The sequence below is a fragment of the Eubalaena glacialis genome, chromosome 8 (genome assembly GCF_028564815.1).
Source record: "Eubalaena glacialis isolate mEubGla1 chromosome 8, mEubGla1.1.hap2.+ XY, whole genome shotgun sequence".
Classification (NCBI taxonomy): Eukaryota; Metazoa; Chordata; class Mammalia; order Artiodactyla; family Balaenidae; genus Eubalaena; species Eubalaena glacialis.
The window spans coordinates 105,771,805-105,786,750 of NC_083723.1; the positions used below are offsets into that span (position 1 = coordinate 105,771,805).

The 14,946-nt window shown below is 44.2% G+C and overlaps 1 protein-coding gene across 2 annotated transcripts in view; it reads left to right on the forward strand.

The window, feature by feature from the left end:
- Positions 1–4,140: 4,140 nt before the first annotated feature.
- The window catches only part of STRIP2 (striatin interacting protein 2), a 43,449-nt gene continuing 32,643 nt past the window's right edge, over positions 4,141–14,946 (forward strand). For both annotated transcript variants that reach the window (XM_061198040.1, XM_061198039.1), the window contains exons 1-3: positions 4,141–4,314; positions 10,900–10,969; positions 13,996–14,070. In XM_061198040.1, the coding sequence (XP_061054023.1) occupies positions 4,174–4,314; positions 10,900–10,969; positions 13,996–14,070 (286 nt within the window). In that variant the 5' untranslated portion in view covers positions 4,141–4,173. The remainder of the gene's footprint in view (positions 4,315–10,899; positions 10,970–13,995; positions 14,071–14,946) is intronic.

Below are 14,946 nucleotides of genomic sequence, written 5' to 3' on the forward strand. Positions count from 1 at the left end.
AGGAATTTAGAGATGAGAGAGGCTTCTGGGCAACAGGCTAGAGAGCCTGCTATAGCGCAAGGATGTGAAAAGCTGAAGCACTTACCAATAGGCATGTTTAAGTGTCCTTAGCCTTGAGTCCCTTGTTCCATGGTGGGTCATTCCACTCATAAATATCACCCTTCACCCACTGCCCACCCCGTTATGTGTATAAAGAACCTGCTTTCGTAAAGCGACCACTCTGGGGAGTTGAGAAGTACAGGCTTAAGGCAGAGAAACTAAAGCTTGGTTCTTGGTCCCCCAAGCCCTCTGTGTGCTGCCATAAGCTGGAGAGCACAGAAAGGCAGCATCCTGTGGTTTGGGACCAAAAGACCCTGACTACAGGACCTGACTATGACATCCAACCAAAGAGAAGAAAGAAATGAATCTAGCAGAGAATTGTCTCTAAGTCAGGTTTTGCCTGACTAAATCATAACCAGAGGATAAGTCCAACTGCCTGTTCTTTCTCAACTACCAGTAGAGTAGCCATTTTTGAGAAATAGCTACTAAAGATAGCCACTTTCTTTAGTTGACAACCTAAACGAGTTCTATATCCTGTATGCAAGATGTTTCCTTCCCTATCAGAATCTCATGCCACTTTGACTTCTGTTTGTCTAAACTAAGGGCTGCAGGGCTGGAATAGCCTGGGCAATTGGTAATGGTTCAAAGGTGGCCCATTCTCAAAGGAGAATGCAGCAGCTAGCATGGAGCCTGGGCCAGCTGACAGGACTTGCTCCACTACAGCAAGGTTTGACTCCTCCTTTGTGAAGGATGGAAACTTGAGTGCCTCGGTCTTAGTTTCAGATTCACAGGGTAATCCCAGGCTGCCCACTGCTGTGCAGTTTCTCAATCTCGTGATATTGTGGAAAGAGCTTGGAGTCAGGCTGACTTGACCAGCTCTACCATTTACAAGTTGTGTGACTGGGCCAAATGATATAACCATTCAGAGCCTCAGTTTTCTTGCCTGTGAAATGGATAATGCTTATCTCCTAGAGTAAAGATTTAATGACCTGATTTAATTTTTAAAATACTGCTTACAGACCCAGCAAACACTAGGTACTACGTGAATATCGATTCCTTGTCTCAGCCTAGGGCCCTACAGCCTGAATTGCCTCATTACACCCACATGTGCTCTTTCTAGGGCAAAGAGGGTATTCTATCCTTTTTCTATTGTACTATTTTATCCTGGCTGCCCGATACCCTCAAAAACTAGGTATTTTAAGACTTCCTGCAATCTTATTTTTAAGCTTTTTCAATGCCAGGTGTTATCTATATAATCACATATCCAACCTCTGGATTAAAGTGGAGTGCTTATATGGGGAAAGGGGTATGTTTGGTCCTTGTAACTATACCTATTTATACCTCTAGCCCTCTACCAGCAGCCTCAGAATACCTGAGTTTGGGGACAAGGGAAGGTGGTAGTGTAGGTTTAAAAATAATTCCACACTGGAGCCATCTCTGCAAGATGTGGACCCGTCCCTAATTAGCTCCAAGGTATATTTATGGGTACCTCTGTGGTCAGTGGTGTTGATGGCTGTCACTTCTTTGTTGACAAATAAACTAAAAGAAATTGAGTGTGTGCCAATTACATGGCCCAGAGTTTCAAAGTTTTCAGTTAATGTGTGGTTTCTTGTTACTTCTTCCAGTAGTTGTTTCCAGATATCTTCCTCCTTATGATAAGCTCTGAAAGTCTGGGCCTCTAATGATCAGATAGATGTCTGATCTTTACTGGCCCCCATTCCACTGCAGTGTGGAAAAGATACTGGATTGAGGTCTCTCCCCATGTTGATTCTTTGCAATCTCCATAGCACAGCTTTTTTAAACCCCATCTCCCAAAGTGAAGCCAGATGGAGCTCTAGGCTCAGCAAATGGATTTACATAAAGGCCAGAGGGGACTTGAGAGCCGTTGTCCTCAATTCTACTCCCAACTGAAGATTACTCTGCTCCCTTGGCCCTAGGGATAGGTTGGAAAAAGAACAAAACCTCAAAAGTAGCCACTCCTGTATGTCACCATTGTTGGGGATCCTGATGATTGACTAGGCTCACAAAAGAATATGAAGTTCTGGGCTTGTCAATCCTAGAGCTCTGACTGCTTAGGAGGAGATGTACTGGGAAGAGGGAAGGTAGAAAATTAATTATTTTATTAAGAAGCCCCAATGGGCTGTTCTGTGGCAGGTTTACCACACTGAAGCAGTGATGAGCTAGGTGTGGGTTGTGAATTTTAAAGCAGAGTATGAATCTTTAAGAGTTTAACAAAATTATACCCTGAAAAAAATTCCAAAATCAAATAGTTTAGGCCTTGAGCCAGGGACTTTCTTAGAAATTCATATCAATTCAATTCTGTTTAAACCAGTGGGTCTCAACCACAGAAGATTTTGCCCCCCGCATCCCCACCCAGGGATATTTTGCAATATCTGGAAACATTTTTGGTGGTCGCAGCTAGGGGGAGGGTACTGCTGGCATCTCGTGAAGAGAGGCAGGGATTCTGCTAAACATTCTACAGTGCACAAAACAGCTCCCCACGACAAGACATTTTTCAGTCGATAGTACAGAAGAAACCCTGTGTTAAACACACAGAAATGAGCAATACACAGATGAACAAAAGCTACTCTCAGAGAGCTTATATCCAGGTTGAGGTGGGTGGGAGGTGGGAATGGGAGAGGAAAGGGAAAATTGTGGGTGGGTACAGTAAGGAGATGTTGGAGACCAGGGACAGAAAGGAACTCAGAAATCTCCAAGGAGTGCTCACTCTCAACTCTGCCTTGATCTGTCACCTACTAATTAGCAGAGGAAAGTGTGAGGGAGAGATATGATACAAGAAGGGCGGATAATTCCTTTGGGCCCCTTACTTTGAGGATATAGTAGAAAATATAAGGACTGTGGATCCAGGCAGACTTGGCTGACACCAGCACAGCCTGAGTGGGTTGATGAGGGTCAAAAGAAAGGCTTTCTGGAGCAGGAGGTGATGACTAAATAGAATCTTTAAGGAAGAATAGAAGTTAGCCAAGAGAAGAGCAGAGTTTCCTCCAGTGAGAGACACTGAAACAAGATATTAGAATATGATACCTTGGGAACTGCAGGTAAGGAGGAATTAGTCTCTGAGAGTCCCGGTTTCCTTGTCAGTAATATTGGATTAGTGAAAACAACCTGTAGGAGACATATATCTGGAAAGAGTCTAGCGCAATGCCTGGAACAAAGTGGCAGTTCAACAATCCCCCCCAACTTGTTTGGGGCTTCTATTACTGTCCCAGACTGCACACATGTTTACTGTAAGATGCTTTTAACGTAAATTCCAAAGTGGGCAAACCACACAGCCTCATTTGCCCCAGGTAACACTGAGCCCTTAGGAAGGATCTTAGAATGAAGGAAAGGACTGGGGAACAGGTGGCGCTGGGGATTTGTTCTCCAATCAACTTTTACTCCCTAGCTCACACCATGAGGAAGATGCCCCCCTTCAGCAGAGAAAGGCAGATGGCCAGGAACAGCCCGGAAAGGCACCAGCAATTTCAGTGAAGTAAAAACGCCCTACTCCACCCCTCAACCCCCAGTGTCCCAGTCAAGCCCTCACTCCGAGTGGAATGAGTTCGCCTCTGAAATCTCAGCTTCCAGAGAGGGAGAGTCGCTCGTTTCCTGCGGTGTCCCTGGCCACCCGGCGGTGCCATCCCTCCCCTTCGACTGAAGCGGGATTTGGGAAATATTCAGGAGCCAGGACTTGGGGGCAGAGGTCTGTGATACCGGGGAAACGAAGACTGCAGTGGAGCAGGAGGCGGAGACTAGAGCTCCCCGAAAAGGTCGCTATTTGGGAGGGGGTGAGGGCTGAGGGACACCTAGCTAGTGAGAAGCAGAGCTGACCACCTAGAGCTCAAGGCCCAGGACGTGGGAAGTGGAGCTGAGAGCCGACCCAGGAGTGTCGGGCTACCAGCGACGCCGCGGGAGTGGGAAAAAAAGGGGGGGGGGAAATCCCTTGAATGAGCCCCCTCCAAGTCCCGCTCAGAGAGGTCGAACAGCCAATCGCGCTGCAGGGTGGGCTGCGGGGAAAGGTCTCAACCAATAGCTGTGGAGGGGGCGGGGCCTGGCTCCCGGCGCGCGGCGGCTGTGGGGTAACCCCTGGCAGAGAGCGCAGAGCGGCAGAGGGGAGCTGCTGAGGAGAGCCGCATGGAGGACCCCGCGGCACCCGGGGTCGGGAACCCGCCTGCCAATGGCTACAGCAACGGCAACGGCAACGGCGGCGGCAAAGGGAAGCCGGCGGCGCCTAAAGGCCGGGAAACGTTCAGAAGCCAGCGGCGGGAGTCGGAGGTGAGGAGCCCGGAGAGCTTTCAGTTGGGGCCGGGAGACGCCCGGAGCGAGAAGCGTTGGCTGAGGTGTTTCGGTCGCGTCCCCCTCCGCCGCCGGGAGACCCCTGCGCGCCCCGTGCCGCCTCTCGGAGCGGGCGACTGCGGGGCCCGCCGCAGCCTGAACTCCGGGCTCTGCAGCCCCTGACCCTCTCCACCCGTCTCCTGCCGCGGGTCGGGGGCTTTCTAGCCCTCTGGCCTCCCTCTGGGGGCGCGAAGATAGAGCGTGATATACTTTCACATATTTATCTCACTTAATCGCTGTAGCCCCCCGGAGTGGTAATTCGTAAGGCCGATTTACAGAGGAGGAACAGGCGCGGAGAGGTGAAGTGAGTGGCCTGAGGGGTGGGAGGCCGGAGCCCGGCCGCAGTGAAGAGGGGCCGTCGTGGGGGCAGCCGCCCTCCCACCCCGAGGCGCCCCGAGCCGAGCAGAGCAGCCGCGTGACTTGGGCCCTTCTCCTTCCCCCCGTGTGCTGGCGAGCCCTTGAGGGAGCACTTTCCACGGACATCAGGCCCCCTCCCCGTAAGGGTTAATGATACAGGAGTCAGGCGGGGCAGTACCGGAGCGAGTGGATGGACCCCCGCACGATACAGACCCACAGAGAGGAGTATGAATGTTCCCTCTTCTTAAAAGAAACCCTAACTAGGAGGATGAAAGGAGTGAATTAACATTCACTCCAACCCCCTCATCCAGCCAGCTTCCATCAACTAGCCAAGAGCAGAACCAGATCTGAGCGGGGAATCAGACCACAGAATGTCAGATGTGGAAGGGTCTGTAGAGGTCACCGGGTTTTCGCCCTTGCTTTGACGGAAGTGGGAGACAGAAGTAGCTTGCCGAAGGTCATACATCTGGCACAGTGGCCAGGGGTACCAGGCTTTGGGTTCAGTCAGAGCAGGTTTTTGAGGTTTTGAATCCCAGCCCTACCATTTACTCTCGGTGTGACTTTTGGCAGATTGCCAGCCTCTGAGCTCCAGTTTCTTCCTCTGTAAAATGAGGTTAATACTACCTGCCTCAGAAGGGTGCGATAAAGTCAAAATGAGATAATTGAATGTGAAATGTTTAATTCAGTGCAGGCACGGTGCATGTAGTTGGTTAGCACACAGTAGCTCTTAGTACTGTATTATCATCATCATCAAGGGACAGAACTGGTAGTAGAAGCCAGATCTTTGGCATCCCATTCCACGGTTTACCATTTGAATTGTATTTCAGTTTCAAAGGGATTTCATGTATGCTTTCCATTTTGATACAGACAAGCAGGAATCCATCCCATTTTATAAAAGAGAGAAGTGGAGGAGGTGAGAAGACTGGCCCAAAAATCACACCACCTTTCAGAGGCAGAGCTCAGCCCTCCTGCCATACTGGATCAGGGTTTTATGCACCATATCATCTCCCTCCCTGCCTCAGTACGAATCTGGCCTTTTAGGGCACCCTGTTTCTCTTTCCCCGATAGAGACATCGTTCTTGTTCAGATGGTTTTTGGGGGATGGGGCAGGGGGATGAGTCTTTTATTAATTCAATAGCTGTTGAGTCCTTTCTATATGCCCAGCACTGTTTTAGGTGCTAGGGATACAGCAGTCTCTCCACAGTCGGGGTGGAGAGACAGACAGTGTGGGAGTGAATAAAATAATTTCGGAATGATATGTTCTATGGGTGAATTAAAACTCCTCTTGAACCAGGAGGCCTTCTCCCTACCTATCAAGTCTTCCTTCAGGAAAAGGCTCTGATAGTTTTACTCTTGCCAGTGAGTTCAGTATCCAGAGACTCAGAGCTTTCCACCTGCACCACAGTTTACCCAGTTTACCGCCTGATTGTCTGCAGCTGCACTTTTCATGTGGAAATGAGCAACTGCAGTGATCCTCACCATCTGAGCTCATTGCCTGCCCAAAGGTTGGCTGGAAACATTAGCTTTCCTTCACCTTCCACTGCAGCAGGAGAGCTGCTCTTACCTGTCAGTACATCCCCTATCACAACACCCAGGTGCCAGACTCTCTGATTGACTCTCAGATAGATGACTATCTGCTTTTCCTTCCCTCCCTCCTTTTGCATTCCTGTGGAAGACAGTCCTGGGGAGGATGATTTTCTTTCCTCTCTAGGGCTTCAGGAATTACTGGAAGAGAATTACTGTTGGCACAAGTCAACAGAGCCTCGTACATCACTGGGTTTATAGGGGCACCATTGACCTACCCTCTCCCAATGGCTTAGTGTATGGATATCCTAAGCTTAAAAGGAAGCTAGAGAATGATTGCTTGCTTAATAAAAAGATTCTTAACCTAACCAAAGGATTCACCTCAGACCCCTTACAGCCAGATTCCTTGCTTTAGGTGGTTCCCAAAGTCCTTGACAAAGTTTAGCTGGTTTGTAGCAAAATGAGGAAAATTCAAGGCATTGAAGTGAGTTTTTCATAGAATGTAGTTCAATACGTTAAATTTAAAGGGTGTATGTAATTTAAAACAATGTTTTTCAAACTGTAGGGAGTAACCTGTGAGTTGAGACCAACTTTTTTTTTTTTAAACATCTTTATTGGAGTATAATTTCTTTACAATGGTGTGTTAGTTTCTGCTTTATAACAAAGTGAATCAGTTATACATATACATATGTTCCCATATCTCTTCCCTCTTGCATCTCCCTCCCTCCCACCCTCCCTATCCCACCCCTCTAGGTGGTCACAAAGCACCGAGCTGATCTCCCTGTGCTATGCGGCTGCTTCCCACTAGCTATCTATTTTTTTTTTTTAATTAATTATTTATTTATTTATTTTTATTTATGGCTGTGTTGGGTCTTTGTTTCTGTGCGAGGGCTTTCTCTAGTTGCGGCAAGTGGAGGCCACTCTTCATCGCGGTGCGCGGGCCTCTCACTATCGCGGCCTCTCTTGTTGCGGAGCACAGGCTCCAGATGTGCAGGCTCAGTAATTGTGGCTCACGGGCCTAGTTGCTCCGAGGCATGTGGGATCTTCCCAGACCAGGGCTCGAACCCGTGTCCCCTGCATTGGCAGGCAGATTCTCAACCACTGCGCCACCAGGGAAACCCCTAGCTATCTATTTTACATTTGGTAGTGCATATATGTCCATGCCACTCTCTCACCCTGTCACATCTTACCTCTCCCCCTCCCCATATCCTCAAGTCCATTCTCTAGTAGGTCTGTGTCTTTATTCCCACTTGTCACTAGGTTCTTCATGACCTTTTTTTTCCCCTTAGATTCCATATATATGTGTTAGCATACTGTATTTGTTTTTCTCTTTCTGACTTACTTCACTCTGTATGACAGACTCTAACTCCATCCACCTCACTACAAATACCTCCATTTCATTTCTTTTTATGGCTGAGTAATATTCCATTGTATATATGTGCCACATCTTCTTTATCCATTCATCCGATGATGGACACTTAGGTTGCTTCCATGTCCTGGCTATTGTAAATAGAGCTGCAATGAACATTTTGGTACATGACTCTTTTTGAATTATGGTTTTCTCAGGGTATATGCCCAGTAGTGGGATTGCTGGGTCGTATGGTAGTTCTATTTTTAGTTTTTTAAGGAACCTCCGTACTGTTCTCCATAGTGGCTGTATCAATTTACATTCCCACCAACAGTGCAAGAGTGTTCCCTTTTCTCCACACCCTCTCCAGCATTTATTGTTTCTAGATTTTTTGATGATGGCCATTCTGACCGGTGTGAGATGATATCTCATTGTAGTTTTGATTTGCATTTCTCTAATGATTAATGATGTTGAGCATTCTTTCATGTGTCTGTTGGCAATCTGTATATCTTCTTTGGAGAAATGTCTATTTAGGTCTTCTGCCCATTTTTGGATTGGGTTGTTTGTTTTTTTGTTATTGAGCTGCATGAGCTGCTTGTAAATCTTGGAGATTAATCCCAACATTTTTTTAAAGAAATAGACTAATAGGAAGTACTGGTGTATCACATATAGTAGTGGTAAATATTATTTTGTTAAACTTCTGTTCCAGTTTTGTGTGTGTTGGGACATGATGTAAAGTTTACTTATACTTTGACTTACAGTCAAAAAAAGCTTCACTGCTTTTAATGGCTCTTATTTTGATATTTTGTCTTTTGCATTTTGGGGGTATTAAACGATTTTTTAAAATTATATATATAAGAGATTTTTAAAGTTTCTACTTAGAAAATAAAACATCAACAACCTTATGTCATTCTCCACCATCCACCTTTTTTTTTCTTACTGGTCCCTGTAATCCAGAAGTTTGGAAATCTTTGCTGTAGTGAATTTAAACATAAATCACCTTTTTGGCAGTGTAAATTCATAAAGTGGTTTTGGAAAACAACTTGTCATGTACAAAGAGCCATACAAATATTCATAAGGTTTGATGCATTCATTCCCTTTATAAGAAACTGTCAGAGAAGATCCTAAATATGAAAAAATTTATAAGTGTATTACAGCTTCATGTATATAGTAAAGAAAAATTAAAAACAAATGTTCAACAATAGAGAATTGGTTAAGTAAGCCAATAGATATCTGTCCACTTAGCTGTTTATTTATGTATTTTTAATAATTTTTTTTTTTTTTTGGTTGTGCCGTGCAGTTTGTAGGATCTCAGTTCCCCCACCAGGGACTGAACCCAGGCCGTGGCAGTGAAAGCCCAGACTCCTAACCACTAGGCCATCAGGGAGCTCTTCACTTAGCTGTTTAAAGTGACAGTTATAATAATATGAGAAAGGGACTTCCCTGGTGGTCCAGTGGCTAAGACTCCACACTCCCAATGCATGGGTTCCTGGTCAGGGAACTAGATCCCACATGCATGCCGCAACTAAAGATTCTGCATGCCGCAACTAATGATCCAGCAAACTGCAACAAAGATCCTGCATGTGGCAACGAAGATCCTGCGTGCCACAGCTAAGACCCAGCGCAGCTTAAATAAATAAATAAATAAATATTAATTTAAAAAAAAGTAAACCTTTATCTTTTAAAAAATAATAATAGTATGAGAAAAATGCCTTTATAATATAATATTAAAATCATAAGTAGAGTAAGTAAAATTCTTAGAGTAACTGTCCACATAGTGCTACCAGGTGCTGGATTGTGTGCTAAGTGCTTTTCCTCTATTATCTCATTTAGTCCTTACAATGACCCTATGAATTATCCTCGTTTTACAGATGAGAAAACTGAGTACGTCATTTTGCAACAATTCCCTGATACCAATTCAGTTCTGACACTACCCGTAGTTAGCACAGACCCCACAAGGTAAGGGCTCAGTCCTACAAGACTGCCCTCACTTCAGATGCCAGCCACAGTGGAATCCCCAGACTACCTGCACTTCTGCCCGGCCAACTACAGATTCAGGGGTTACCATGACTGTCCCCCTCAGGTTCGATAGTTTGCTAGAACAACTCGCAGAACTCAGAAAAGTGCTATATTTATGACTACCATTTTATTATAAAGAATACAACTCAGGAACAAAATGAAGAGAGGCATAGGACAAGGTATGGAGGTGGAGTGGTGCAGAATTTCCATGCCCTCTCTGCGGCATTACCCTCCTAGCACATTGGTGTGCCCAAATCACATTGTTTCAGAGTTTTTATATGGAGTTTCATTACCTAGGCATGGTTGGTCAAACCATTGGCCACTTGATTGAACTCAGTCTCCAGCCTCCTCCCCTCCCTGGAGCCCCTTTTTTGAAACTCTCACTCTGAGTCACCTCATTAGCATAAACTCAAGTATGGTTGACAGGAGCTCCTTATGAATAACAGACACTCCTACTACTCAGGAAATTCCAAAGGTTTTAAGAGCTCTGTGCCAGGAAGGTGGGTGAGGGGGCAAAGACCAAATACATTTTTTATACCACACTGAGGCACAAAGAGGTTAAGTAACTTGTTCAAGGTCACATAGTATGTGACAAGAGCTGGAATTCAAATTTTTTTTAATTCATATTTATTAATATATTGGTACGAAAAATCTATCCCAAAATGCTTAAAGAGGTTCGGGGGTAGGATTGTATTAAAAATACTTTTAAAAGGGTATTATAAATTTATACATACAACATCATAGGAAATCTAGCCTTTAATACAATTTGAAGTAGAAATGCTACCTTATTTGACAGTCCTAAAATTGTGGAATATTGGAACTGAAGGACCTCTTTTTATAGATGAGGAACTATGATCCACAGAATGAAATCATACAAAATCATACAATGGGTTAATGACAGAGCTGAAGTCAGAATCCAGTTTACTTCTTTTGTTTTCATCCGTCTTGTTTTTCTAGAGATCAGCTAGATGTTCTTCAGGTCTGTGTTTATGTAGATCAGATATGGCCACAGATTGTAGCTTTCGTATCTGTTCATGATCCTGGTCCTTTGCCCAGAGTTTCTGATTCTATATAGGAATCTTCAGCCCAGCGCCACACTGAGCCTCTAATTTTGGCTTGGAGGAGGGTACTTCTTGGATGAAAGGCCCAGATGGAACTCTCCTAGTTGCCTTCTTCCTCTAACTTCGGCCTCCAAGAGAGGTGGAAAATGAAATGAGGGTATGATCTCCTTTTGTCAACCTTTTTCCCAAGTTACCACAAAGATTTCTCCATTACAGGGCTCTGTGGACTGCCCTACCCTGGAATTTGAGTATGGAGACACAGATGGGCACGCAGCAGAGTTGTCAGGTATGAGATAGATGGGTCTGTAAAGAGTGGAAGGTTGGCCAGGAGGAGAGGGAAGATACCTGTGCTCTCCCCTGGCAGCTTGTCTGTTCTCAGCAAGTGGCTATAGAACACAGACTGTTCTCCACATTCCCACTTCTCTACACCTTCCAGTGGTCAGTATCTCTTTGTTTGCTTTCACATTTCTTTCTGTGAATGCTTCCTTGGCTATGTATGGCATTCTCCATTCTTTCATTCTATCCCTGTTTTCTGCTCACCCTTCTTTATTCTCTTTTGGTGCACTCTCAAATCTGTTTTCTCTCCACCTTCTCCCCATTTCTCCTTTCTTTCTCTTCCCATAGTCACCCATATCTTTGTGTGCTTCTTTCTGCTACCCACTCCATTGCTTTCCCATTCCATCTCTCTCTCCTTTTCTTTTCTACCTCCATCTCGCCCCCTTCCCCTAATACTTGCCCCTTATTAAAGTCTCAGCAATGTCTGAAGAAAAACTGTATAGACAACTGGTCAGCTGAGCAAAGCTGAACATGTCATCTATATCCATCACAGTGGAGCTCTGCTTGGATGTTTCTGAGCTGGTGTTAAGTGATCCCATTCTTCTTTCAATGCTGGGCTACTTCTCTCTGGATTCTTAGCTTGGCTAAACGTGATCTCCTTGCATTAAGGGCCTCCATGTTACATGTGCTACAAATGCCAATTATTAATAAATGAGCTTTGGGTGGAAATTGTGTGAAAGTTAAATATTCTGTCACATGAAAGTGACACTTTAAGACAGGCTTTTTTCAGAGAAAAGAGACAAACGCTTTTAAAGAAGTTCTTGTGAATAAGCATAGGGAATAAATTTTGTGATGAGTGACAGAAATAGAGAGCTAAGTTTAATAACTAAGGATTAGAATCCAGAATATGAATACACACATATACACACACACATAGAGAGAAAGAAATGAACATCCCAATAGAGACTATAGATAAATGGTCCAAGAATATGAATAGGAATTCACAGAACAGAAAACCATGTGGTCAGTAAATATATGAAAAGATACTCAATTATGTTAGGAAATGGGGAAAAACAAATTAAAATGGTGAGATATTATTCAACAATCATCAGATGCAAAATTTAAAAGCCTGGGGTTGGTGAGGGTACAGAGAAATGAGTACTTTTTATACATGGCTTGGCATGAGGGAACAGTATAAAATTGGAAAGCAGTTTGGTTATATCTAGCAAAGTCAAATTCACACGTATTATGACCCAATGATTCTAGATGTACACTTTAAAGAAATTCTTGGGCCCAAGAAAACACTTACAAAGATGTTTATTGTCGCCACTGTGAACAATTGAAAACAACTTAGTAGGGGAATGGATAAACTGTAGTATATCAACATATTAGGCTACTGTATAGTCATTAAAATAATTGATTTATATCAATATGCTTCAGTGTCAGTAAATATTAAAAACATATTAAAGGGGAGAAGAAACAGTGACAAAATAATTTATACATGCATCAAAAAAACTGCTTAAACACACAAGTCTAAAAGATGTTTCTGGGAAGTCTATTGCACACTTGATTGAGAACCGTGTCAGTTAAGTGAATGGATGTGTTCATCACACTGCTTTTCATGTAAACTATTGAAAGACATAATAAAAAATGCTTCTAAGAAAAAATAATTTATACAATATGATACTGCTTGGATAAAAACTTGAAAAACAGAACAATATCATGTGTTGTTTACAGGCACATAGATATGTACTAAAAGTATAAAAATAGGCATGTGAAGCATACATACCAATTTCATCATAGTGATTATCTCTAGAGAGGAAAATAAGACTGGGAAGGAAGAAGGGACTTTAGCTGTCTGAAGCAAATATGACAAGTGTTAACATTTGTTTAATCTGAGTAGAAGATAAACACGGTGTCTTTTATGTACTCTGTATTTACCGGTAGTATATGAAAGTTCATGATCTAAACTTTAAAAATAAGACAAAAGCAAAGTTTAGTACCTGAGAGCCTTGCTCCCTTTTTTAACTGGGTTTGTGCTCTACTCTTAAAATATATATATCTACACTACTCACTAATGACTGAAGAATTTAACAAACAGAGCTGGGATTTGTTTCTGGTCACTCCAGGATTTTGGAACTCAGGACTCAAAAGCCCTGGCTCCCAGACAAGGTATTTCTTGACCATTAGACAGCTGGCTGGAATATAAGTGAATTTCTCTTGCATTGTGAATTATCTGTGACCTAGTCAAATTTCCAGCAAGGGTCTTAGTTAGGGAACAGAGTTTTAAGGAAGCACCTATTGACTTAATGACTTCACTTCTTCATCCTCTGTAAGATGAGCGTACTGGTGTGATGTTCTGGAGTGTGTGTGTGTGTGTGTGTGTATGTGTGTGTAGGAAAGGGCATTTTTATTTCTCATAAGCTGTCTGCATTTTGTATTGAGAGGCTGCTGTCAGCAAAGTTAGATTTTCCTGGGCACAGGCCGCCCTTTGGCAATCAAAGCTGCTTCTATATGGTTTGATTCTGCCTCTGCCCGGGTGGCCGTGGGCAGGAACATAAACTTCTGTACCCTTCGAAGAAACTCAGCAGGGAGAGAATGAACTGGCTCCTTGAATAGCACAAGGATCTTGCCTCTAAATTTCAGGAGTTGTGTTGCCCCCTTTTTCCCTAGAGACAGGATTAGTCCCAGTCTGGGTTGACAAGCAGAAGGGGTTGCAGCCCTAAGAACCAGGAGTGATGACATTCAACCCTCTCTGTTCCAGCCCTTCTCCTGGCCCTCACCAAATGTCGGAGCCTGCCTTCTCTGCTGTAGCAGCCAGCTGGCAGGAGGAGGACAGGTTTGATGGTTTAATCACCCAGGGACCCAAGTGGCTATTTTTAACTGCTCCGAAAAAGAGGAAGCTGACTTTGGATTGAATTGGACACAGGAATGTGTTGGAAGCTTTAGCTCTTTCATGCCACCTTCTCCACCCCAGGCCCCTTCTATAAGGATCTGCTGAATGTTTGTGACTCTGTCCTATCTTTCCTGCCACAGAATTGTATAGCTACACTGAAAACCCGGAATTCACCGCTAACAGGAGGTGCTTTGAAGAAGATTTCAAGACCCAAGGTGATCCCAGATCCTTATTCATAGAGATCTGCTTTTTCTCTCCATGATATTCAAGACTGATCTAGAAAAAGCCTAAAACAAAGTATGATCCTTCTTCATCCTCTCCATAGCCATATAACTTCTCTATTCCTTTTTGCATATGGGACACAGAGTTTCCTATATCTCAAGTGGAGAGGTCATGGAGTGGAAGCAAGAGAAGCCTGAACTGGGTCCCTTTCCCTGATGTCAAGGGCCCAGAGAACAGAGGAATGGGGAGGTGGGGCTGGACTGGTTCCCTGCTGCCTGGTAACCCTGTGCCCAGCCTAGTCTTCGACCTTAGTGTTCAATCCCTGTCTCCAATTCTGCCTCACTCCTCATAGCATTTGGTAATAATTTCATGTGCCCACCCTGTGATCCACTCAGACCTCCATTTCCTTACTTGGTCAGTGGCAATTCAGTGTTCAACTCAGCAAATGTGTGGTGAGTACCCATTTTGTGCCAGAGATGCAGGAGGCAGGGGTGAAGGTGAATTTACAGTATCTTTAAAGAAATTATAGTCAGATAGCAGAGGGGAGATGTGTACGTCACAAAACTAGCTGAGGCCAAGAGGAAAATGGGAAGTGTCGTTAGAGAAGTAAAAAGTATCATGGGGGACAGAGCTTCTGGCTGGAGCATTAGTGGGAAGGAGGTGATTTTGTATTGAACCTGTAAGGATGAATAGGAATTGGATACATAGGGAGATAGAGGGAACTCCTTGAGGAAAGGCAGAGAGATAGAACCGTATAGGCTGGGGAGGGGGAAGTGGAAATGGAGGGGATGTGGAGGAAGATGAGGCTACAGAGTGGGTTCAGGCCAGAACATTTGGGTTTTTTACTTTTCCCATCCCTTATTCTTTCT